At 58.6% G+C, this 22,831-nt stretch overlaps 4 protein-coding genes across 4 annotated transcripts; 2 read left to right on the forward strand and 2 right to left on the reverse strand.

Annotated features, from left to right (window-relative positions):
- Window positions 1-1,353: 1,353 nt before the first annotated feature.
- BESB_050400 (uncharacterized protein) lies at window positions 1,354-13,717 on the reverse strand (the record flags this gene model as incomplete). The annotated part of the gene is made up of 15 exons (XM_029363491.1): window positions 1,354-1,478; window positions 1,813-2,975; window positions 3,245-6,516; window positions 6,789-7,084; window positions 7,410-7,551; window positions 7,882-7,998; window positions 8,141-8,407; window positions 8,594-8,701; window positions 9,016-10,038; window positions 10,377-10,611; window positions 10,869-11,151; window positions 11,514-11,812; window positions 12,175-12,602; window positions 13,152-13,227; window positions 13,638-13,717. The coding sequence occupies 15 exons, from the start codon at window positions 13,715-13,717 to the stop codon at window positions 1,354-1,356; spliced, it is 7,914 nt and encodes a 2,637-aa protein (XP_029220857.1).
- Window positions 13,718-15,855: 2,138 nt separating this feature from the next.
- BESB_050410 (UDP-galactose transporter subfamily protein) lies at window positions 15,856-17,049 on the forward strand (the record flags this gene model as incomplete). Its single annotated transcript, XM_029363492.1, has 1 exon — window positions 15,856-17,049. The coding sequence occupies one exon, from the start codon at window positions 15,856-15,858 to the stop codon at window positions 17,047-17,049; it is 1,194 nt and encodes a 397-aa protein (XP_029220858.1).
- Window positions 17,050-18,129: 1,080 nt separating this feature from the next.
- BESB_050420 (DNA-directed RNA polymerase I RPAC1) lies at window positions 18,130-20,838 on the reverse strand (the record flags this gene model as incomplete). Its single annotated transcript, XM_029363493.1, has 8 exons — window positions 18,130-18,207; window positions 18,500-18,546; window positions 18,649-18,756; window positions 19,058-19,141; window positions 19,275-19,374; window positions 19,730-19,848; window positions 20,192-20,387; window positions 20,530-20,838. The coding sequence occupies 8 exons, from the start codon at window positions 20,836-20,838 to the stop codon at window positions 18,130-18,132; spliced, it is 1,041 nt and encodes a 346-aa protein (XP_029220859.1).
- A 1,345-nt stretch (window positions 20,839-22,183) lies between these two features.
- Window positions 22,184-22,687, forward strand: BESB_050430 (ribosomal protein RPL32; the record flags this gene model as incomplete). The annotated part of the gene is made up of 2 exons (XM_029363494.1): window positions 22,184-22,276; window positions 22,376-22,687. 2 exons carry the CDS (start codon window positions 22,184-22,186, stop codon window positions 22,685-22,687), a joined length of 405 nt encoding a protein of 134 aa, XP_029220860.1.
- Window positions 22,688-22,831: the final 144 nt, after the last annotated feature.

Below are 22,831 nucleotides of genomic sequence, written 5' to 3' on the forward strand. Positions count from 1 at the left end.
GACTACCTCGCTCCCAGGAGTATTTACTACGACCTGGACTACTGATTTATATCTTGAAGGTCTGCCATGCGCATGACGTAGATCAGCTGAATCCCCCTCGTCGCAGGAATATCTTACTTAGTTGTAGAAATCGATGACTCCGGAGTGAAGCTTAGGGTCAACAGCACCACAACACTATCTCCGTAGGCCTGCGTACTGTCATATATGAGCGGGGGGGGGGAAGGAGCAGAGGGCAGCGTATCTAGATCTCTGTCGCGTGACAAGCACATGTAAGCATAAGCAATTTTTTTACATCTAGTACGTATATGTAGACTTCGATACATTGACAGATCCGTCCCCACTCCACGGCGCTGGCGAACACGGCTGTTGTGCGAAGTTCACGTTTCTCGTTGTCTCAATTGGTAAAATGCTGGACGATATGCCTCCGGGCAAAGCAAGGACGCAAATGAGACATGCGCAATCCTCGAGAAACAAGAAGTCCTCCCCCTCGGAAGGAGACGAATGGGAGATCCTATGCGTTGTGCCGGCTCGTGGGCGCTGAGGCGCCTCCCCGTCGCGCAGCCCGCATCGTCGTTTTGTGGTTTGCGTACGCTCTGTTCTCGGCAAAATATCTTAATTATCTGTTTTACTCGTCAAAAACGCTCCGAGGAATTGTCAGACGTCTCGCGAAAACTGCGTGGATCTAAAGATTGCGAGAGGGGCGACCAAAAGAGGGAGTTCCAGCTGAACGCCAGGTCGCAGTACCCGGAGTAGGTTGAGAAATTTATCTGGGAGCAATCCGAGGAGGTTGAGTCAGCGTGAACCAATGGCCGTGGGGAGACAGAAGAACGGGAGCACGGTCTCCACAGAGTTGCATGCAGAGACGCTTCAAAAATCAACACGCGCACGAAAAGATCTCCGCGGCTCGCTCGGTAATGCAACGGTTAGCGGAGACACCGCGACACCTGAATCTACTTGGGGACTGGCTAAAAAGGTTTCGGCTTCTTCTGCTGAAAAATATACGATCTGGAGACATCGCTGCTTTCGGCGACAAGCGATCAAAAAATTAACTGAAAAGGGCTATGGAAGCACACGAAAAAAAGTGCACGCGAGCAACCTTCGCGGCATTGACACACGCAGAATGACTCTATCGCCCAAGAAGCAGCGCGGCCTATATATCTGATTCATCTTGTTCCTCGACTTCGAATTTCCTGCTCCTTGTAGTCTCTTCGTCTCTCTATATCGCTGATTACTTTCATCAGCTTGCCTCGTCCTCCACGTTTCTTCTTGTCCAGCGCTCCCTTTATTGCGTATTCTCTCCTCGCATCCTCCCCCTACCCCGCCCCCCCTCTTACCCCACTGCGAAGGTCTTCTTCACGCTGCGTTATCTTCCCTTCCTGTTTTCAGTTTACTCCTGAAGCTTCCCTCTTCCGTCGAGCTCATCTGCTTCTCCACTCTCTCTCTCTCGCTTTTGAAAATGCCGATCTCCAGCACGGGGTCTGCAAGTTACAGAGAAGAAAAAATCGCCATTCTCAAATAAAAAACTCTAGCTGAGCGACCGAATAACCTAAGTACTCAAAGGAAAAGAAAATACCAGTCAGTTTCTCAATGGCAAACGAGGAGAGATGTGGAACCAGGAGAGAAAGCGGCACGCCTCTTCACTCCCGCTGTCGAGCTTCCCCGGGCCTCTCTCGGTCGCGTCAAAGATAGCGAGAACGGAATTCTTTCTGCCTTCGTCTCTCACACATGAGGCTGCTCTGAACGGGCGCTTGTGGGCTGTCTCTCCTCGCGTGGCTCGCCTCTGCCTCTCTGAGACTTCCTGCTTGCGCTTACAAGGTTTCGGCCGCGGCAGCAGGAGCTGCGGCGCGCCGAAGAAGGGGAAGGTAGGGCTCGCGCGCGCCTGCGCCTCCTCTCCGGCTGCGTCCCGCTTTCTGACTCCGAGCAGCTGCCTGCACATCTCGCCGAAGCTCCGACTCAGCGACGCGCAGCCCTCCGCCAGCGTCGCGCCCTCCTCGCGCGCAGGTCCCGCAGCTTCGCCCGCGGTGGCAGCAGCGCCCAGTTCCGCCGCAGGCCCTGCGACTGCAACGAGCGGCTGCGGGGCGACACCGACGGCGAGCCCGCTTGGGGGAAGAAGCGGAGGCGCAGGCGCCAGGACAGCGGCGCCCGGCGCGAGAAGCGCCGCGCCCCGAAGAAGTTGTGGAGGCGCGACAGCCGCGACAGGCGCCGCAGAGACTTGCGGCGGCGCGAACGAAGAGAACGCCAGGACTGTCCCCGCTCTGGGCGCTCCTGAGACAGAGAGGGCGAGCTGCGGCTGCGCAGCCTGGGTCGGGCTGGCGGCTGAAGGCGTTGGAGGCGCGAGGGGCGGGGGAGAGGCGCGCCGCAGGAGAGTGCCCTGCGGGGAGTGGGCGAGGAGTGCGGGAGGCGCCGGCGCAGCCACGACGGGCGCAGTCCAGAGCGGATCGAAGATGAGCGGCGGCGCGACGCCCGCCGCGGCGCCAGGCAGGCCTTGGGCCACGACCTGCGGCGCGAGGAAGACGGCTGCAGGGGTCGCGGCGACGGGCGACGCTCGCGGATCTTCGCTCGCGTCGCCGACAAAAGGGGACGAGAAGGAGCGCGAGGAAGGCGAGTCAGTCGGTTTCTTCTCCGTCACGCTCTGCGCGGGCGCGGCCTTCGCGATCTCGGCAGACTCTGTGGGCTCGGCAGACTCCATGGCCTCGGCAGACTCTGTGGGCTCGGCAGACTCTGTGGGCTCGGCAGACTCCGTGGGCTCGGCAGACTCTGTGGGCTCGGCAGACTCCGTGGGCTCGGCAGACTCTGTGGGCTCGGCAGACTCCGGCAGGATCGCGGCTCTCACGCCTTCCTGACCGCACTTCCACTTGGGGTAGCCTGGCGGCACCGACAGGGGGCGGCTCTGCGCAATGCGCGCGCGCGGCGAGGCGGGGGGCGTCACAGGCGCGGCGGGAGCGCAGAGCTGCGACTCGCGGCTCCGGCTTCTCCTGCGAAAGAGAAAGACACGCAAAGACGAACGGCGCAGGCGCTGCTGCAGATGGCTAACTCTTAAACCTACACTCTGAAACCGGCGGTGTCCTCCATCTGTTTTTCTTCCCTCTCTCTCTCTTTCCGCGCCCGCCCCTGCTGACCGCCGCCTCGACCCCTGTTGTCGCATGTTCGTGTGCTGCGCCGACGGGGCCGCGAGTGGCCTCCTCCTGCTTCAGCGCATGGACGGCGCGACACCGACCTCCCTCTTCTTCCGCACGTCTCTCACCTGCGCCTGAAGGTGACGGCGTTGGGCGGCGGCAGGACGTGGTACCAGTTGGGCCAGAAGTGTTTGCTGCGGCAGTCGTCCACTGGCTTCGCGACGGTCGTCCCTTTCTGCGTGCCTCTGCCGTCCGCGGCTCGGACTGCTCCCGGGCGCGCATCCCAGAAATCGCGGACTTTCTTGCCGACGAACCCAAAGATCTGCTCGGCGAAGGGTGCGGAGGGCTGCGGGACGCGGATGGGACCGCCGAGGCCTGCGTCGAAGTGATCTGCGTCCGCGGATCCGCGCGCGTCGGCTCCCGAGAGCGTCGCTCGCGCGCCGCAGCCCCCCAGCTCGCTGCAGGCGCTGAAGGCCGCCGGCGACGGCAGAACGACTTTGAGAGGCGCCGCGCGCGGACACGAGGGAGCCGCGCCGTCGGCTGGCAAGATGCCTCGCCCGCGAGCCGCAGGCGAGAAGCAGCCGGTCGCACAGCGCGCAGGCGGCGGCGAGCAGCAGGCGGCCGAGGCGCGTCCCAGCGGAGAGTGGGCAAGAGGCGAGACCGCGTGCGGCGGAGGGTAGCCGAAGTCCCGCGGCGGTGGGGGCGGAGGCGACGACGGGCGCGCAAAGGGCGAGCTGAGGGGCCTCGTCGGAGACAGCAGCGACGCCGGCAGGCTGCGTCCCGTCGCGTCGCCGACGACGGAGGTGTGGGAGACGTGCGACAAGGGGTAAATCACTCGCGACCTCTCCTGGAGGCTGCCCACCTCCTCGCCCTGCTGGAGGTCCAGCGGGACCCCCGAGCCGTCGCGGCGAATCGTGCAGATGACCCGTGGCTTGCCGCGGACGGTCTGCACCGGGGAGAAGTCGCCAGCGGGGGCGCTGCCGCAGGGAGGCGACGCTGGCGGCCCCCACGGCGAGGCAGAAGGCAGACAAGACGCTCGCGAGGGCGTTGCGGAAGCGAAACTTGGAGCCCACGACCGGTGGGCGGGCGACGACGGCGCGTACGCCGTCCGCAGGCCACGCGTGGGCGTCGCCGGTCGGCATCTGAACGCCTCGGGCGACGCAGGGCGATTCGAGTAGCTTGTGTATCTACGCGGCGGCGGCGCCGACGTCGCGCCTCCGCTCTTTTCCCACTGCACTCTTTCTGCCCCTGGGCTGGAGAAGACCGCGGCCGCTTCTGGCCTGGCGGCCTCTTGCTCTGGGCTCGCCGGCGGGGTGCTCGTTTGCGTTCGCGAAGCTGCAGACTGCGGAGGCAGCAGAGTCGAGGCACCACGCGGCGGCGCAGGCGAAGCCGGCGTCGCTGGCGGCGTCTTATTCTCCTCGGCGCCTTTCTTTGCTTCAGCTGTCCTCTGTTCGAGGAAAAGTCCGTCGACGGGGCGACTCTTCTCAGCGGCGTGCTGTTCCGCGTCTCCACCCTCGACGTCGCCCGTTTCGGAGGCCGGCGACGGCTGCGAGGGAGCCTTTTCGACTGTCGCCGCCGCCGGACTCACAGCCCGTGCCTCCTGGCCATGAGTGGTTTGGGCGCCGTCTTTGTGCTTTTTGAGGCGGAGCGAGAAGGAGAAGCCCGAGCTCGATGCAGTGTCTGTTTTGGCAGGCGCGTCTCGGTCGGGGGCCTCGCCGAAGGCAGGGCAGGTACACGAGGCGTCGCAGGACGTCGTCGCCGCGTTCTCCGCCACGCTGGAGCTCGAGGTGAGAGTCCCGCCGCACGTTGAGCAGCGCGAAGTCTCGCCCCCGGAAGAAGTCCGCGCGAAGTTCTCCACGAGTGGCGGGCAGGGGAAGAAGGGCGCCGCGGCGGAAAACGCGAAGGGCCGGATGGGCACCGCGCCACCCGCAGGCAGCGCCACCCCTGGCGGCGGCGATGCGACGCCGACGACTGTGGGCGCCACCCCGCGCGCCAGCGACTGCAAGATCGTGAGCGCGCCGCCGCTCTGCTGCAGCGCCGCAGACGGGAAGCTGAAGCTCGCCACGGGGGCCCGCTGCCCCGCGAGCGGCGCGAAGGCGGTCGTGGCGGGCTGAGTCGGAAGGGGCGCCGTGAGAGGAGGCGTGAGAAGAGACGCACTGAGCGGATGCTGCGTCTGGGGGAAGGGCTCGGGGCCTCGAGCCTTCGCGGGGCGCGGCGGGGAGGACGAGGAGGGCGAGGCGAACGGACTCTCCGGCGCGTGCGGCGACCGCGGCTCTGCGGGCACCTCCATGGAGCCTCGCGCGTCGCGCTGGCGCAGCTGGCGCTGGAGCTCGAAAATCTGGGACTGGAGTCGCCTCACTTGGTCGTCTTGCGCGCTGCACCATCTCGCCTCGCCGCCTCCAAACTCGCAGTCGCGCCTCCTCTCCTCGCGGCCGCCTCTCCGCGACCCCTGCACAGGTGAGCCGCTGGAGGTGTGCCGCACCGAGGCGGCGTATGCAGAGAGCGGAGCTCTGCGTCTGCGTTCTCTGCTGTCGTCCTCGCAGCGCGAGCTCCTCCCGCGACTGGCGCCACTTCGCGGGTACGAAGAGACAACGGCGTTCCTGTCGGGCGTCCTTCCGGGGCGCGGCACGACGATGCCGGCGGGGGCCGAGTCGCGCGTCCAGGGTCTCAAGGTGCCGCGGAAGTAGAGGCTCTGCTTGTTTTCCTCTCGCTGCTTCACTCCGAAGCGCGGCTCGGGTAGGCAGAAGCCCTCGTCTGCGCCTCCTCGCGGGCCCCCCAAGACCGCGACCTCCCAGCTCTCGCCGCCCTTCTTCATGCGATGCGCCGACAGCTGCCGGTGCGGCGGCGAGTGCAGCTCTGAGGCGCGCGAACACGAGGGCGAGGAGACGGGGGAGACCGAGGAGACCGACGGCGACCGTGCCCGCCTGTCTGCGCGCCGCGCGTCCGCAGCTCTCTCGGCGCGCCAGTCCTCGCGCGGGTCTCGCGCTCGCTGCCGCCCCGCCGCATCCTCGGGGTCGAGCGCGAAGAGGAGCTGCGACGGCGTGCCGATGAAGGCTTGCTGAGGCGGAGAAGGAGACCGCGGGCGGCGCGCCGCGGACTCCGACTGCCCGCCGCCGCGTCCGGGGCTGCCGCCCTGATCTCCCTCGACGGAGAGGTAGACGCGAATTTGCGAGGGCGAGGAGACAGTCCCTGCGGGCGCCGCACGGCTATAGTCCGCGGCGTCGCCCGCGCGGGGGCCTCTGAACGCCTCCATCCTGGGCTCAATCCACGCCCTCTCGCCGCCTTCGCTCTCCGCGGAGAAGACACGCGAGGAGACAGATGCAGTCTCCAGAGGCGCTGGCAAGGAGTGCGGCGGAGGGGAGCCGTCAGTGTTGCTGTCGAGAAGGCCGAGGATCTCGTCCTGAAGGAACGCATGCAAGCGACTAAACACGGGTTTAGGGGTTTCCAAGGCCGTCAGGGGGGGGGGGGGGGGATGGCGACGCCCGGGCAGTACGCGAGAAACAGACGGCGACGAGAGGCGTGGAGATGAACGAAGGCAAGAAAGAGATCGTAGAGGTATGTACAGTGGACGGGGTTCGTGACCACGGCGAAGGACAACCGAGATCCATACAGCCTCCTGCCGACGTACATATCAGTTAAGAGTACCGAGGGCGTCGCCAGACAGAGCCTCACCTGCAGGCGATCCACGGACTGCAGCAACTGCTTGCCCTCGTGGGTCGGCGTCGCTTCCTCGGCGTGGTCGCGCGCTGCGTGTCTGTCGGCAGACAGCTGCGACTCGTGACTCGTCGCGCTGTAAAGGCCGCCTTCAAAGCTCTTCTCCTCGGACTCTTCATCCTCTTCCATGGAGTCGTTAGTCAGTGAGAAGGGGCTCCGGAAGTCTTTCTTGTGTGTTCTCCCGACAGACGCCGCGGAGCCGCTGCTTCGCGTTCTTGCGTGAGAGGTCGTGTGGTGTTTCTCGAGGCCCTCGGCTGTTCACAGGGGCAGAAAACAAAGGGACAAAATGCAAGCTAAACGGCGCGAGGCACATCGACCACGAGCCTCCTTTCGAAGGGTGATGCGCCCAAGCCCGTTCTCTAGCGCGAGGCCTCTCGGCAACCGACCCCCTACGACGAGCGACGCTGCCGCGACGCTGCCACGCACTGTTCATCCAGCCTCGGATATAGAGATCGTATTTCCTCACGACGCCTCCTTCTTGCGGCAGGGTGCGCACCGATACGTGGAGCCTGTGCCCGACGAAGGCGCTGCGCCTCCAACAGAAGAGTCTGCGCAAAAAGTTTTCTGAGCTCAACTCACCCGATTGGGCCTCTTGAATCATCCCGTCGAGGAAGCTGTCGATCCGCGAGTAGGACGGCTCCAGCGGCCGGCTGTCTGCACTCGCTGAGCTTTTAGAAAAGGTTCGTTGAGGGCTCTCCTCGCGCTCATACTGAGCCTCGTCCTGAGAGGACACAAGCAAGACAAAGGAAACTTTGCAGATACCGCGCAGGAAACGGCGACACATCAAGAGAGCGCCACGCCTAGGGACGCAGAAGAACTGAAAAGACAAACAAGTGCTTTCGTGGGTGGCGGCGCGAGACCCCAGCCTACGAAACTCTCAGGATGGGCGCTAGCAGTAGGATAAATCTACGCCTCCGGAAAAAAAGCACACATCTGTGCATGCGCGGTTGGCTCAAGCGGCTCCGTATTCATGCCTCTGCAAAAGGCGGTTTTCCTTGTTGAATTCAAAGTGCTCCCTCATAAAGTTACACCAACGAACAGAACGTCTCACCCGCCCTCCCCCCCCTTCCTTCTCCCTCGCCAGCGAGCCGAACGTCGGTGTGGTCTGTGCTTCATCCTCTGGTGCGAAAAAGTTATATCCTCCGTAGAAAGCACAGGAAGGTTGTAGCTAGGCCATGCATCGCAACTACCACATTATAAGGAGCTATCGTCTCTGCACAAATGAACCGCGATCCAGAACTGTAAAACCCCTATATAATAAACGAAAACATCATAAGTCTTAAAAGACTGAAGACGACGCCGCGGCTTACGCGAGCGGACAGTGCAGCATCGCTGTAGCGAGAGGCCGCGTGAAAAGGCGAAACGGCGAAGAGGCGTCGCATCGTTCTTTTGCCGGGTGTCTCCTCTCGAGCGCCTGGTGCAAGGCCTTGACAGCCGCCGCTCAGCGGGAACGCGTTGGGCTCCATCTCGCGCCCGTCGGACTCTGCTGAGAGAGACGTCAGCTGGCAGTCGACCGTCGCGGACGTGACGCAGAGCGTTTCGCGGCCCGAGTCCACGTCAGTGTTGAGGCGGAGAGCCTGGTGAATCAAAAACAAGCAGTGAGCACCACGCGAAGTCTACACTCTAAAAAGCCAGAGGGTGGAGAGAAGACGAACGACACCAGAGAGGGAGCAGAACGAGCCGAGTGGCGCAATGGGAGGCACAACGCCCAGAGAGTTTGAGCGGTCGGAGGGCTGAGCTCTGATATGGAAACTGGATCTTACGCGAGGGTCATCCCAGTCGAGGAACGAGCTGCGCAGCTCCGCGAGCGACTTCTCGAGATCCTCCATGGCCTTAGTCACCTCCTCTGCCGCTGCCGAGTCCGCCGCAGCCTGGAAGAAAGAAAAAAGAGGGAAGACGCGAGTGCAGAAGAGAACAGAACCGGGGGCTGGGGCCAGCAGAAAGGAAGCCAGGCGCGACCACAGAGGAAGGGGGGAAACTCGTAAGGCAAAAAAGCGCAATTCCACGAACGGCTGTGCATCAGATCAGGCGAGCGCCACAGAGAGGAGCGCCGAGTGCGACCGCCCCGTCCGCTAGCCTGCCCAAACACGTCGTGGCACTTCGTTTTCTTGTTCCGACGCCCTGCAGAGTCCTCCGCCAGCCTCGCCGTCTCCAGCGAACGACGCAGGTTCTCGCGTTTCCTTACGTCGCTGCGCGAGAGCGTGAGCATCCCGACAAACAAGTTGTTGCCCGTGAGCCTCTCCCTTCCACTGGGTGACCAGGGCGGCGGCGACGGCCCTGCGCCGGGAAATGCGGAGTGCTGTGGGGCGGCGAGGTCTGCGTAGGCGCCCGTCGAGGGGGGAAGCGGCAGGACCCTGCAGCCAGCCGCCGCGGGTTGGCTGGCCGTGTGCATGAACGCTTCGGGCCAACCCATGGTTTCCCGCTGCGCAAAGTCTGCGGGTTTCTTGTGCGCGACGAATCTGCCTGACTCGTGCACGTAGTAGCACGGGTCTGCGGGGTAGAACGCACTGCGCGGAAAGCCCAGCCAGACGAGAGAAGAGGAGGCAGCGTCCTCGCGTGGCGCGGCGCGTAGGCGGCAGGCGCCCGCCGGCTCCGCCGGATGAGGGAAGGAGGCCTGCAGGCGGCGCTGTTGCCGTGTGATGTTCACCATGCGGGGGCGGTACTGGGTGGTCGCGCAGAGCTGCCCGCTAGCCGCGGAAAAACGAGACTCCGACGGACGCGGCGGAGGCGAGCACGTGCGGGAGGGGGGCGCGAGGCCTGACGCCGGCGCCGCGGCGGCAGACACGCGGCCGGGGGTAGGCACCGCCGGCAGGTAGTCCGCGGACGCGCTGACCCGCTCGGAATAGGCGAACGGAGTGGAGACGCTGGAGAACGAAGAGGGCAGCGAGTCAGGGCAAGGTGCTGCCCAGGATGGCTCCAGCTGAGTGGGGGGGTCAGCCGACGTCAGCGCTTCAGAGGTGAGACTGAAGTCCCCAGTCCCGGCTGGGTGATGTTGCGAACGGGGCGCGGCGCCGGGCTCCGGAACTCGCGGCTTCTGCAGAGGCGCGCTCGCCTTCTCCAGCCGCAGCTCTGGCCAGAAGGGCGCATGCTCCTTGCCCAGCACTTCGCGCACGAAGAGGTGGTTCTGGAAAGCCGAGAGCATGTTCAGCAGCGTCGACAGCCTCGCGCCGTCGAGCAGATCCCAGTCTGCGGTGCCTCCAAAGAGAATCTGGCGTTCGAGACACAAGAACATAGAGCGCCTCAAGTGGAGAAAAACGCGAGCGGAAATCCACACGGAACACGCATATGTGCCTGCGCCACACCCCTGGCGACGGCGAAGATCTGACTAAAGGCAGTAAAGCCCACCAAGCACCCCCGCTGGAGGCTCGCACCTGCGGGGTGTTGACACGACCGAAAACCGCCTCGAATTTTCGCTTCTCTTTCCGCCCCATCCTCTCTTGTTCAGCATCAACGTCCTTCCAAGCGCCTTCTCAACGCGGTCGCCGGGCGGCGAGGGCTTAGGGTGTACGTCGAGAGTTCGTGGCGCAAGTTTCCGCCGCCTCTCACCTGCTGGCGGGTTGCTCGAATTTCTCCATGGACTTGCCCCAGGGAGCCCTTCATCTCGGCCTGAGAAGGCAGCCACCACGACTTGTCGCCCTCGGCGTCGGTGAGCGCCGGCTGCTTCGAAGAGAGCTCCTTGCGAAGCGCGGTCCCGAGTTCCCAATCCTTAATCTTTCCGCGAACCGCCTGCAGATGGCGAAAGTGGCGCGAGAGCGCAAGGTGCAGAGAACGCAAGTGGGACCTGCGACGAAACACGCAGAAACGAGAAAGCCGTTAGAAGGAAGAGTGACACAGAAGTGTGTGAGGGCCGGTCGACAGATCCGAGCAAGAGGCGCAGCGGGACGGAATCGACTGGTCTGCCCACAGGAGGCGTGCGTGCAAAGAAATGACGAGCCTGCCGACTGCGAGTCTTCCAGACCATCGCGAAGCCCCCCCCCCCCCCCTCTGCCTACGAGCCTCACGCAGCGGCTCTTCGATTCTGCTCGCTCCGTTTCTCACTGTTTAGGAGAGATCTGGGTGACGCGGAGCCGCCGGGGTGCGCCGGCCAACTTGGAGCCGAAGCGAAGCGTAGGCAAGGAGACTGGCAGGTAACAGTCCGAGGGGTCGACAGTCAGGATCACGGAGAGGTTGGACGGCCCGTGCAGTCTCGGCTGGAGGAGCTGAGTGAGCGTTGCGCCCGCCCAGGCCGTCGAGCGTGCGCTGCAGTCTCTGCTTTTCCCAGACTCCGCGTGGTGCAGGAGGTCGTCAGTCATCAGAACGAGGCTCTGCGTCGAGGCTGTATCTGCAGGGAGAGAATGCCGAGTCAAAACTCACACAGGGGGTAGAGGCAAGCAGCGCTTGGCACGCACTCCACACTCCACACGGGCAAAGGCACTCCGGTCACAGACACACTCTAAGAAAGGGGCTGCCCGCGCGGAGGAGAGATGAACTCTGACACTCGCAGCTTAACTACGCTAGCCCTAAGGGCTTGCGGCACCGGATACGGCGCCCACATTTCCATGCGTCCACCCGTCAGCATCCCAGCTCCCGCGGCAGCCACGTCTGGCTTGAGTCTCGCCACACGAGAGGAGAGGCCAACTTGTCAGCCATCCACCCGGGAGAGCCTCAGCCCTTTCTCTAAGGACAAGGCGCTCAAATCCGTACCTGTGTAGGTCAGATCCGCAAGCGCTTCCGTGCCAGCGGTTTCCACGATGGTAAGCGTGGCGCGTGTGACTTCAGGAACCCGAGCGCTCAGAGAGTCTTTTCCAGCCACTTGTGAAGCGGACGAAGCACTCATGCTACTCGAAGACGCCGAGCCGCCCGCGGTGTGCCGAGGAGACGGAGAAGACGGGCGAAGTCGGCGGTCCCTTCTCAGGCGCACTTTCTCGACCGTGATCGTCACAACGCCGCTGGACGGGAGCTCGGGGAAGATGTTGTCCCTGGCCTTCTTCAGTGCTGCTGCTCTGCGCAGTCGTTACACAAGAGAAATCCGCGGCACGCAACTGCAGCACCGGCGGAAGGAATCGCGGCAACCAGTTAAAAGACTCTTCTAGGCCCGACGACACGCGAAAGGGCGACTGAACTCTCGGAAGAGGTAGCGTCGGTCCCAAGTCCGGGGCGCGCACTGGGCGCGCCGCCAGAGTTCAGAAGCCTCTCGACAGTTCAGCGCTCGACCCCCACCCTCACCCCCCTTGTGTTGCCTGCAGAGAAGGGCGACCAGCGATTAAAAATCGAAACAGCCATGGTGCTTGGGGAGGGCTTGAGTCGAGCGCTAAAGGACTTCAGCGGATGCCCTCTCAACTGACTGCGAAGGGATTCCACTTGCCTAGCGAGGTCCCGGACGAGCTCCTCCGCAGAGGTGCCCGGTTTCTCGTAGACGCCTTCGATGTACCGTGTCCCTTCGGCAGTTCTCCGAAGCGCTAGCGTGGGAAGAATGTCCGAAGGCGTGAAATCGGCTGCGCAGTGAAGAAGATCGACGATCGCGTGGCGGCGGATTTCAACATAGGAACAGCGGACGGAAAACTCGTAGTCGTGCTCCAACCATCCTTGAGGATCCATGTTCCAGGACAGCAGCTCCGGGGCGTTCGTCGGCGGCTTGACTTTCGCTGAGCGAGGACTTCTGTATGAGGCAATATGGTCGAAGAGATCTTGGATAGCGCAAAAAACGACGCCGGGGTGCTCAAGAGTGCCAAAGAGCGTATACGTCTTGCCGCTGGCAGAGCTTCCGCATGCGATCAGGGTGCTGCTGATGCCCTGAGAGACAGCCGGAATTCGAAAACGCCAGCATTCATCTGCAGAGTGTTCATATTCACCGCACTGGTCAGCAGGACAGAAAAAAAAACTGCTTGACGGTCACACAGTCGTCAGCAGCAATGCGCTGGTGAACATACGAATTCCTCGATAGCTCGAGATCGCACAAGTGTAATTGAGCTAGAGCCCACAGAACGTAGGTGTAGCAATCTCCTACACGGCCGCAAAAATGAACTCTTACGAAAGGTACGACTTGAGAACACACGGTGCAACTCGCCACACCACCGTGGATACCGGATGCACCCCACTGCATTTCCCGCCGGCGCTCCAAGCTTCATTACAGCGGATTATTCCACACGTGCTGCCTACCAATAATCCACTCAATCGGGAAGTCGCTCATTAAGAGAATGGAAGTGGTGTCCAAGGATATAAACTACACGAACCCATTGTTCAGGTCTGTGCAGTATGCTACCTGCAGGCTGCCGCCTCGCTGGGTGACTTGAATTTGGGAGGAACGTCTGTATTTGTCATGCAAGCATTGAGCAAACTCACCTCAGTACTCTGAATGACTAGAGGCTGAACAGCCTCGCTATATACAGTCGCAGTCGCTGTGCTTTCGTCGAAGACTCTGCGAGACATAGGAAGATCAGCAGTGCCAGTCTAAACGCCCCATCGTGCCCGACTCCTGAAGGGCGTCCATTTCCCAGCATCAAAGGCGTTAGCACCGACCACGAGGCCAGCTGCGGCATAGAGTAGATTTCCGAATGCCATTCTTCAAGATGTGGCTACGGCGAAAACACCACGAAAGCAGGTGAGGCCTGACATTCGCAGAGCCTCGCGCGAGCGAACAGGCTCTCACTGTCTTGTGTCAGCCCAAAATCGCGTCTGTGCAGTCTTTTCTGCAACGCTTAGCCACGTCTGGGTCCCTGGTAAAGAACTTCCTGGCGGGCGTGTGCTCAATTTCCCGGTGCCGTGTGCAAGCGGGACCACCGTCGTGCTAGGCAACGTCACACGGAAATCGGCTCCGGAGGATCTTACCTGCCATTGAAACTCAGGTCCAAAAGAGATTTAGAGACGCCTCGATGATCCCCCGTCTCTTTCCTGAGTTCTTTCAACATGTTTTGAACCACCTCATCTGATTCTGCGATGCTGCTAGTCTGGGCATCGATGCTGAGAGAATGTGGACCGGAAACGAAGTAACTCGAGCGGGCGCCCTCCTCTATCCTCCCGAGGGCAAGAGGACGGAAGCGGACGAAGACTTCAGATTCTACTACCGCCGCAGCATGTGCGGCGGCAAGCAGGTTTCGCTTCTCCATAAGGGATCCGGAGCATGTGAGACTCTCACTGAATCCGGGTTAAATCCGTCTGTCGAAAAGGAATGGCAAAAGAAGTCGGTCTTGTGGGCAGGCCATGAAAACAAGCCGAAAAAAACATGGGTGAGGTCAGCGAACAGCCAGGGGAAAGTATTCAGGCTGTTTTGCCAGCAAACGTATCAGAGGAGATACGAAAATTTCTTGTCTTGTGGTGGTTGCAAGGCGATCGCTGGGGGCCAACATTGAACATTACTTTTTACAGGAGAAAGGCTAGAGCATGTCCTTGCAGAACTCGAGCGTAAGGTATAAACTGAAGGCAGAAAGGATGTTACAGACCGATGAAAAGACGTGCGAGTCGAGGAACTGGAAAAACTGAGTCGAGTGCCTCTCTCACAAAACGATGGGGGGGGGGGGGGGGACGCTCGCAGGGAGGTGCCGCCGCTCTCCTGTAGACGAGAGCGAGAGGTGACACACAGCGCCTCCCTAGCTTCGCCAGAAAATACCTCGATGCATTGCAAGTTTCAGAGGCACGCAAAACTACACAGCTTGAATTGTGCTCAAAGGGTAAGTAGGATTGCCACGAATGCCATAACGGGCAGCCACATGAGTGAGTGATGACGGCGTCCACATCTACCTTCAGCGCTTACTGCGCGCTAGAGTGGCTGAACTCTCACACACCGAGCAGTCGCAGCCCAGCCAAGACAAGACGGCTGGTTCGACTGCTCCGGTGGAGCTCTACCCGCACAAGACAGAGAGACGCCCCCCCTTTTTTGGAACGAGACGCGTCCTTGAGCCTTTTAAACGGAAACAAAAAGGCAACTTCCCATCAGCACTACGCGCCTCTCATTAGCACACTCCTCAACCTATTTCCTTCTTCCTCTACGTAGGGCTGGGAGGAAAAGCTCGAAACCGCCACGAAGAAGGCACAGGAACCGGGACCCGCAGCCACACGTCGGTCGCAGGCCAGTACACAACCACCTCGCAGCACTCGGGGGTGCGGTAAACGGAATCTAAATTGCTTCTGGAAAAAGGCGCCGGATTCTCTCTTGTTTCGCCGAACGACTCATATCCACAACTGTCACAAATCTAAGAAGTCGATGGCCGCCCGAGAAGAGGCAGAACGGAGGTGAGAACCTGGTGGTTGCAGTGCGAAACTCTATTCGAAGCAGCGATTGCGCTAGGCGGCATGTTCTCATGCGCGCGTGGCGGGCACTACACTTTAGCGACCGGCAGCGTTCGACCTTCTGCTGACGTCTCCACATATTCCAAAAGACGTCTTTCTTACGACTGCATCTTTCGACGCGGTCTGGCTTTGGATTAGCGCCCTCAGTGGTTGAAATAGTGCAGACTCCGTCTTTTTCTATCTAAAGGGCAGCCGCCGACCCGCTCACTGCCGGTTTGGTGCGAGCTACTATTTTCGGAACTGTTATTCCATATCCAAGGGCAAGTTATCGTATTTGCTTTTGTCTAGAGGACAAGCCCTCTGGTCCCACCACTCTGTTCCTGTTCATTATCAGGAACCGAAAGGGATGTTTGCCCCCTGCACCGCATTTTGACTGCCTCCCGGTGAGGTGCTCAAAAAAGGATGAGGCGGCTTTGACGGAGGGCAGAGGTATTATTTTGGCACAGTTTTTTAGGTTATCGAGTGATTCAGTGTCTCCGGAGAGTTCTGGTGGCGCACTGCGAGTTTTCCGGGTGGTAATCAGGTGAACCGGATCCATTTTCTCGCAAATCATGTTCTTCGTGTGAACGGTGGGTTTGTCCTACCAGCTGGTATCTTTTGGCTGTACGCGTCATCATCACTTGTTCTTTAACGACACGTGGAGCTTACAGTCCCCTTGGCAAATTCATGGGCTCTGAAACTTGCCTATTTCATGCCGTTCCACAAAACTTAGACAGCAGTGCAAGCCCCGGTATTCCGCCTCAGGAGTCGACGTAACAAAATGACAGGTACTGGTGGCGGGGAAGAACGGCCGTCTCCTAAATTCATGGGAAAGATCCCCATGAAATGGGTTGCACTGTTCCTTTTAGTTCTCCAAACGGTCGCCGCCGTTCTCATACTACGAGTATCGCGCCTTCCAACTGAATCGAATGGGACAAGGAGTCCCCAATACCTGAATACGACAGCCGTTACAATGGCCGAGCTTATAAAATTGGTTTCTGGAGTCTTTCTCGTTTGGTGGGAGCACCGCTGGAGTATCACGGGCACAGCGAGCACACTGAACGCGGCCATTTGTCACTCACCCGTCGCCATGCTGCAGGTCGGCGTACCAGCTGTGTTGTACACCATACAGAACAACCTCATTTTCGTGGCGCTCTCCAACCTGTCCGGGGCTGTCTATCAGGTGACCTACCAGTTGAAGATTCTGACCACAGCCGTGCTCTCTGTGTTCATTCTTCACAAGCGTCTCCCATTGGTAAAATGGGCAGCTCTCTTCATCCTGACGGGAGGAGTAGCGCTCATTTCGCTCCCTTCAGGTGGTTCCTCTTCAGCTTCAGGCCTGGCAGGTGCTGGCAATCCGGTTGTCGGCCTAATCGCCGTGTTCTCCGCCTGTCTCACCAGCGGGTTTGCCGGAGTGTACTTTGAAAAGATCCTCAAGCAAAGCCGTGTGAGCATCTGGGTTCGAAATATCCAGCTTGCCTTGTACGGAACAGCCTTGGCTGTCCTAGGTGCCTACTGGCATGACGGAGATCGGATTCGCAACGGCGGGTTCTTCCAGGGATACACTGGTTTTGCATGGGGTGCCGTCCTCCTCCAAGCCCTGGGTGGCCTCATCGTTGCTGCTGTTCTGAAGTATGCAGACAACATTCTCAAGTGCTTCGGCAACTCGCTCTCGATTGTTCTCGCTTGTCTCCTTTCTTGGTGGCTTATCGGTGACTTTGTGCCATCTTTCCTCTTCTCCACGGGGACAGCCCTCGTGCTGATTGCAACACTCCTCTATAGTGCGGAGCCAGCAGTGCTGGCAGGGATATGGCCGCGTTTGGAAATTAATCCTAGGAGTCCCGGCGCAAAAGTGGGGGAAGCTCGGTTCACACATATCCCTACCACCGATAAGGACGAGGCCACTGAACTGTCCCCTAGAACGGCCACTCCCGGAAGTATCTGCGGTGAGCCGCGCCACAGCAAACGGTGTTGAGACCGTGCCACAGCAACCCAGGGTCATTCGTCATGTGTTCAGTACCGGAGGGATAAGGGAAGAGGCGCAAAGAAGGGCGGAGATGTGTAATGTTCGTGCTATCCGTGAGTGTACCCTGCGAATTCGTGTCCCACATGTCATGTGAGAAAAAGCTCCCGCTCTTCGTGATCATACTGTTTCCTGCTTCGTATGACCCCTCTCAAACAGGCGCAGCACAGGCGTAGTAACGCAGCGGGAAACGTACCATCGTGGAGGGACCAGGTTGGTGGCTTCCACCAAAACAGCGGTCTCAGATCATCGCCCTATTGCTGGAGTACCATCACTCTGGACCAACTAGTGGAAAGGCTAACTACGGACCCCATCCAATCTACTCTAAGGTACAGGAGATTTGATTCCCCTGGCAGTTCTTTAAATGTAGAGAAGCCGAGCAGTTCCCGGTCCCCCCCTCCCCCCCTAACAGTCCTGCGTGCGGATGTTCTGAAGTATCAAGTCTCTTTCTATTCGTTGGCGAGTCTTGTGGGAACGGAACAGCTTCCAGGAAGCGCATGCGAAACGTAAGTCTGTTTAACTGGGAGCCTGGCATAGGGCCCAATGCTCGTAAATGAGGGGGCGATGTGTCGGGTGCCTCTCTTTTTAGAAGAAAAAAAAAAACTTCAAGCCCTAGAAGCAGTACTCTGTCTGAAGGTATTACGCATGCGTGATACGGAAGTGCTATTTGAAGAAGTAAAACCAGTACGTATACAGACGGAAAACGCAGACAAGCAACAACAGAAAGCCAACCGACGTTTCTCATCCCTGGCGGCATAGGCGGCCAGTGACATGCACTTAGCTAGTAAGCTGTCGCAGATGTACATGGTGACCGTTGCTAGAAGTCAGGTACAACGGGCACTACACCGTCGGGCTCAAGAAAGACTGAAATCAGGAGATATGGTGTAGGCAGCCACAGGAGTTGTACCAACAAAAAGGTTGAGGGAGGCGCTGCATTACGAATGGCTTCCAAGCCATCATAGATCTGTCCTCAGAAAAGTCTCTCCAAGCGTTGAAGCTGAGAGTGAAGGGAGGCCTCAGTGGCCTCAAAAATCAGAGGTCCGCAGCAAGCTTTGCGTCGATTATCTGGCGGAATGTGAGCGCTTTCTCTTTCAGAATCTCAATGGCCATCTGAAAGGAACGAACAGAAGTACATGATGATCCGGATGGGGCAGAAACAACAAAAGTACAACATCACACACCAAGTGCATCGCTGACGCAAATGAAGCAGGGTAGCTGAGACTGCAGTGCCACGAGAGACAGCGCAAAATGGGAAAGTTGTGTGATCCGCAAATACTGTCCAACCCAGCGGCAAGGTGCTGCGTTACAAGCGACCCATAAAGCAGGCAGTGGCTCCGTAACGGAACTCTGACTCGCTACGTCGTTCCTCATGAACTGGCACGAAGATGCGAAGGGGTCTCACCTTGAAAAGAAGCGGAGCGGGGACGGCGCCAGAAGATTCGACGGAAACTGCAGTGGAACAGACAACGCATGCCCGCGTGAGGTGCAGCCTTGCCCTGCAGAAGCTGTGCAGCTGCTCCGGAAATTCTACACATGTTTTTCTTATCTTACAAATGAAGCGGTCTTTAATTTTCCGTAGTTCAACTTTATTCGGGAACCGCTCAATGCAAGCGCGGCATGTCGTACAGTTGCGGGGATACCGAGCGTAGGCCTCGCCAGCTGAGAGGGCACATAACATAGTCCAGGATGAGCGTGCGAACGAAGGTGAATAATCGCATTCGTCAAGCCTTTGAGCCGTTTTAGCCTCCATTATCAATAAGAAAAACTGCCAGCAATACGCTAGCTTCATTCGTATGAGTCCAGCAACGTGTGCGAGGTTCGAAGGTAAAGTTGAAGTACGTGTATGGTCGGAAAAGAGATAGGTATGCGACAGTAGGGGAAGGGATGCGAAGGCAATCAATACAAAGTGCACCAGAAATCCAAGAGAAGAAGGCGCTGTGGTGGAACGCAAGTCGCTTACTTGTGTCCTCAATATCAAAGACGCCCATAGGGCACAGACTGCACAATTCTGTAGCCTCCTCTCCCTGAATTGGTTCTTTAAAGACTGCAGGGAGACACACGTAGACAAGGCGACGGCGTCGTAGAAATGCAATGGTAACGTCAGCCGTGCAAGTTGCGCTCCAGGTCTGATTCGGCTGACTGCCCGCGCTGCTGCAAAGTGAAAGAAACCTACGTACCGATTTCTGGTTCAAGGCGGTACACGGCAGTGCATACGGGCGACCACTTCGCGTGAGTCTTCCCCACACCCTTTTCCAAATACGCCTTCAATTCGATTTCCTGGGCACAAGGCATCATCGGGGAAAGCAGGCCCAGCATGAACGAAAAGTGGAGCTGAGCGCATATCCCTCGAACGCTTTCTCCGAAAGTGGCTGTTCATCATTTAATCCATTCACCCTATACTCCAGGCACCCATTTCTCGTCTAGATGCGTGCTGCTTCTCTTCTCAGTATCCTCCTCTACATGCCTGAAACGCCGCTTCCTCGCTGCAATGTTTGACTGTGGATCTTGCTTCCTGCCCCCCCTTCTCGCTGTTTCCGCCGCCTCCGGAGGAACGCAGCTGGCTGGAACCAGGAATCCTGCGTGCAGCGACCATTCTGCAACGCTCCTGCATTCACTTCTTAGCAATTTATACCTGTCCTGGCCGGAGTTTTGTGATCAGGATATCGGGATGCACCGCACGGGGAGGACTCGCCGCAAAGGCTTCTTTCTGACTGGGGGACATCGGCTCCCATTTTATGTCTTTAGCGTACACTGAGGAAGAAATCAGAGCACGAGCATAGTGGCACGCCGCGAGGTGACGGTATGTTCTACTCGCGAATCAACCGAAACATCACACATTCCACAAAGGAGCAGACGTATGAATTCGATTTGGACTCGAAACGGACACGGTTGATACCAGCACAATAAGGGAGTGTGCCTCACAGCTCTGTGCCACGGTTAAACGATGAATAAGCGGCTTTCGATCACGCCAGGCGGCATGGAAGAATTTTGAACAAGCATCTTCCGTGTGCTCTTCCACCGGAAGACTAACCACCCAGTCCCCTACGTGCTTCACATATTTGTAACGCAGAAACAGCAATGTTTAGGTGGTTACCTGGTAAACTTGTCTGATGAGGGCCCAGACTCTGTTCCGTGCATTTGACGTGCAGAGAAACGCGGAGGGCGTTTTCGTCTGTAAAGTCCTGATTGGGTTGTCGGTAATTGAGCGCTGTTGGGTCCACGACGAAGGGAATCAGACCCAGCCTATGGGCGAGAACTTCGTCCTGTACAACCCCTGTGTTCTGCCATATCTGAGCAATAGTGAAACAGGAAAGGATACGACGCATCTGCCATTACAGGCACCTCTCGTCTCGAACTGCGACAAGTTCTTCTAAGAACCAACAAGTCTGAAGTGTGACGCATCCGGCGCCGAAATTTCAACAAAGGACATACTTGAACGGTCTCAATGGCAACTGTAGGGACCTCGCTAATGAGGATTCGACGCAGTGCGTTTGGAATGGCCACGTCTACTCCCTTGAGTTCGAAGACGACGCGCTCTGGAGACGCGGACAGGAACTTAATCGACGTCTTCTCACTGAACTTCTCGATGGAAAAGACATCATCTACGCAGGACGAGCTCAGGAAAGCGCCTGCGTAGCCCCCGCTGCTGGTGTGCCGAGGGCCCTCCGCCGCACAAACAAGTCGGTTGCTGTTCAACACGATAGAGGCGGGTGATCGCCCCTTGGACGCCGGAGGAGACATTTAGAAATCGAGGGGAGCAGAAACAGAAGTAATAAAAGGCGCGCAACTGTCCCTCAGAACCTCGCTTGAATTGACGTTGCTCCGGCAAGGCTGATGATGGTCATCGGAGGCAAAAATAGAGAAAGTTGCATCATGTGATTCTCGCCTTTCTCGCGAACCTTACGTAGACGCAATGCAAAGGCGCTCTTGCAGACAAAAAGAATATGAAACGAAATCAAGAGTGAGGACCGCCTTCTCGGTAGCGAACAGAACCGTTGGTAAAAAAAAAAAAAAAACCGATTCAATCAAAAAGTCGCGCCGTTACCAACTTTCTGCAAGAGCCCGTATCGTCAGCTTTGCCAGAGTCCCTGTGCATGCCAGCTGTCGAGCTCACTGGGGTAAAAGAAAGAGAGATACGCTCGAACGTAGCAACAGAGTCCAATCATACAAAAAAAAACGACGACAGCATATATTTCGAGGTCTTGACTTAGACACAAGCATGAAAGATGGCGGAAAAGCTGGCATCTTCAGCTGCGTCTGCGGGTCATACCCCCACAGAGAGTTGCCATAAATGGGGTGCATGCAACGCTTTTTCGTGAAGGCACGTCCAGCGCAATAGAGGCATTACCACGCGAGCGTCGGCGACGGCACTCGGATGCGCGCATGCGCGAGCAGCCAGTACGGGAGACGTCCTCGCCTCCTCCGTTTCATGTTCTTGCGACTTTGTGTACGCACCGCGCAGGGGTTTCTGGCGAGCGTGTAGCACCTGGTTCAGCCGATTTTTACCTCTCGTCACAATTTTGCCGATTTCTGGCATTTTCTGGATCAGGCGCCCACACTCCATTAGCCCCCGTATTCGCAGTAAGGCATATGCCATCACCGACCTTTATTCAATTTGTGGGGGCCGCTTTCCTGTTGGGGGGACGCATGTCGTATTCGTCTGTACGAAATAAAGACCCATTCGATGATGGTACTCGGGCCTCTGACCATTTTTCGCGCCGTTATCGTTATGCGGTTTTGCAGCAAGGTCCTTGTAGGACATGTGGCGTGTGATCGGTTGTGACACGTTCCCCCCGTGCCGCGAAGTATTGCATATTATCCCGTGAAGATCGCCTTTGCCTCCATGCGTGAGCTGGGGTCGTTCGGTGTAGTGGTATCTTTTTTTGCGAGTGGTGGAGCCACCGGCGGGTATATTTCTCGCCTCAGCAAGCAATTCAGACGCCGGCTGGTGCTAGTTTCCTGGGTATGCCCCCTTGCTTTAAGCGTGCCCACGTCTGCGGAGTTCTGTTGTGGCGTGGTATGTTGATGACGTCCCGACCACCAACGCAAAAGAAGAGCTCGCCTCCTGTTTCTGTGTTTTCTTCAGATGGCGCCGGTCTCGACTGTGAAGAGATCCATCGTGAAGAAGCGCACGAAGAGCTTCCCCCGCTTCCAGTCCGATCGCTACAAGCGTTTGAGTGTAAGTCTGTTCCAGGCATCGCTATAGCCCTCTGGTGTATGCATCTTGTCATAAGAGAAGACACTGTATTAGCATGTTTTTCTTGTTTGATGTGTGCAGTCATCATGGAGGAAGCCCAAGGGTATTGATTGCCGTGTGCGCCGCAAGTTCAAGGGCACGAACACCATGCCCAACATCGGTTATGGTTCAAACAAGAAGACACGTCACATGTTGCCCAACGGCTTCTTCAAGTTCCTTGTCTCCTCTCCCAAGGATATCGAGTTGCTCTTGATGCACAACACCAAGTTCGCAGCAGAGATTGCCCACAACATCTCTTCACGGAAGCGTCGTGAAATCCTGGAGCGGGCTGACCAACTCAATGTCCTGGTACTGAACAGACACGCACGTCTCGACACGGCGGAAGATGAGTGAAGTAGCTCACTTGGCTTGATGCCACCACGTTTGATTTCGGTAGAAAATGGGTTCGCACCACTGATCGCCATGATGTGTGTGTGTTCGTGATCTGCTGGAACTCAAACTTGAAAGGAACCTTTGCGTCCCGTGTGCTTAAAGGAT

The sequence above is a fragment of the Besnoitia besnoiti genome, chromosome III (assembly GCF_002563875.1).
Source record: "Besnoitia besnoiti strain Bb-Ger1 chromosome III, whole genome shotgun sequence".
In the NCBI taxonomy this organism is placed as follows: Eukaryota; Apicomplexa; class Conoidasida; order Eucoccidiorida; family Sarcocystidae; genus Besnoitia; species Besnoitia besnoiti.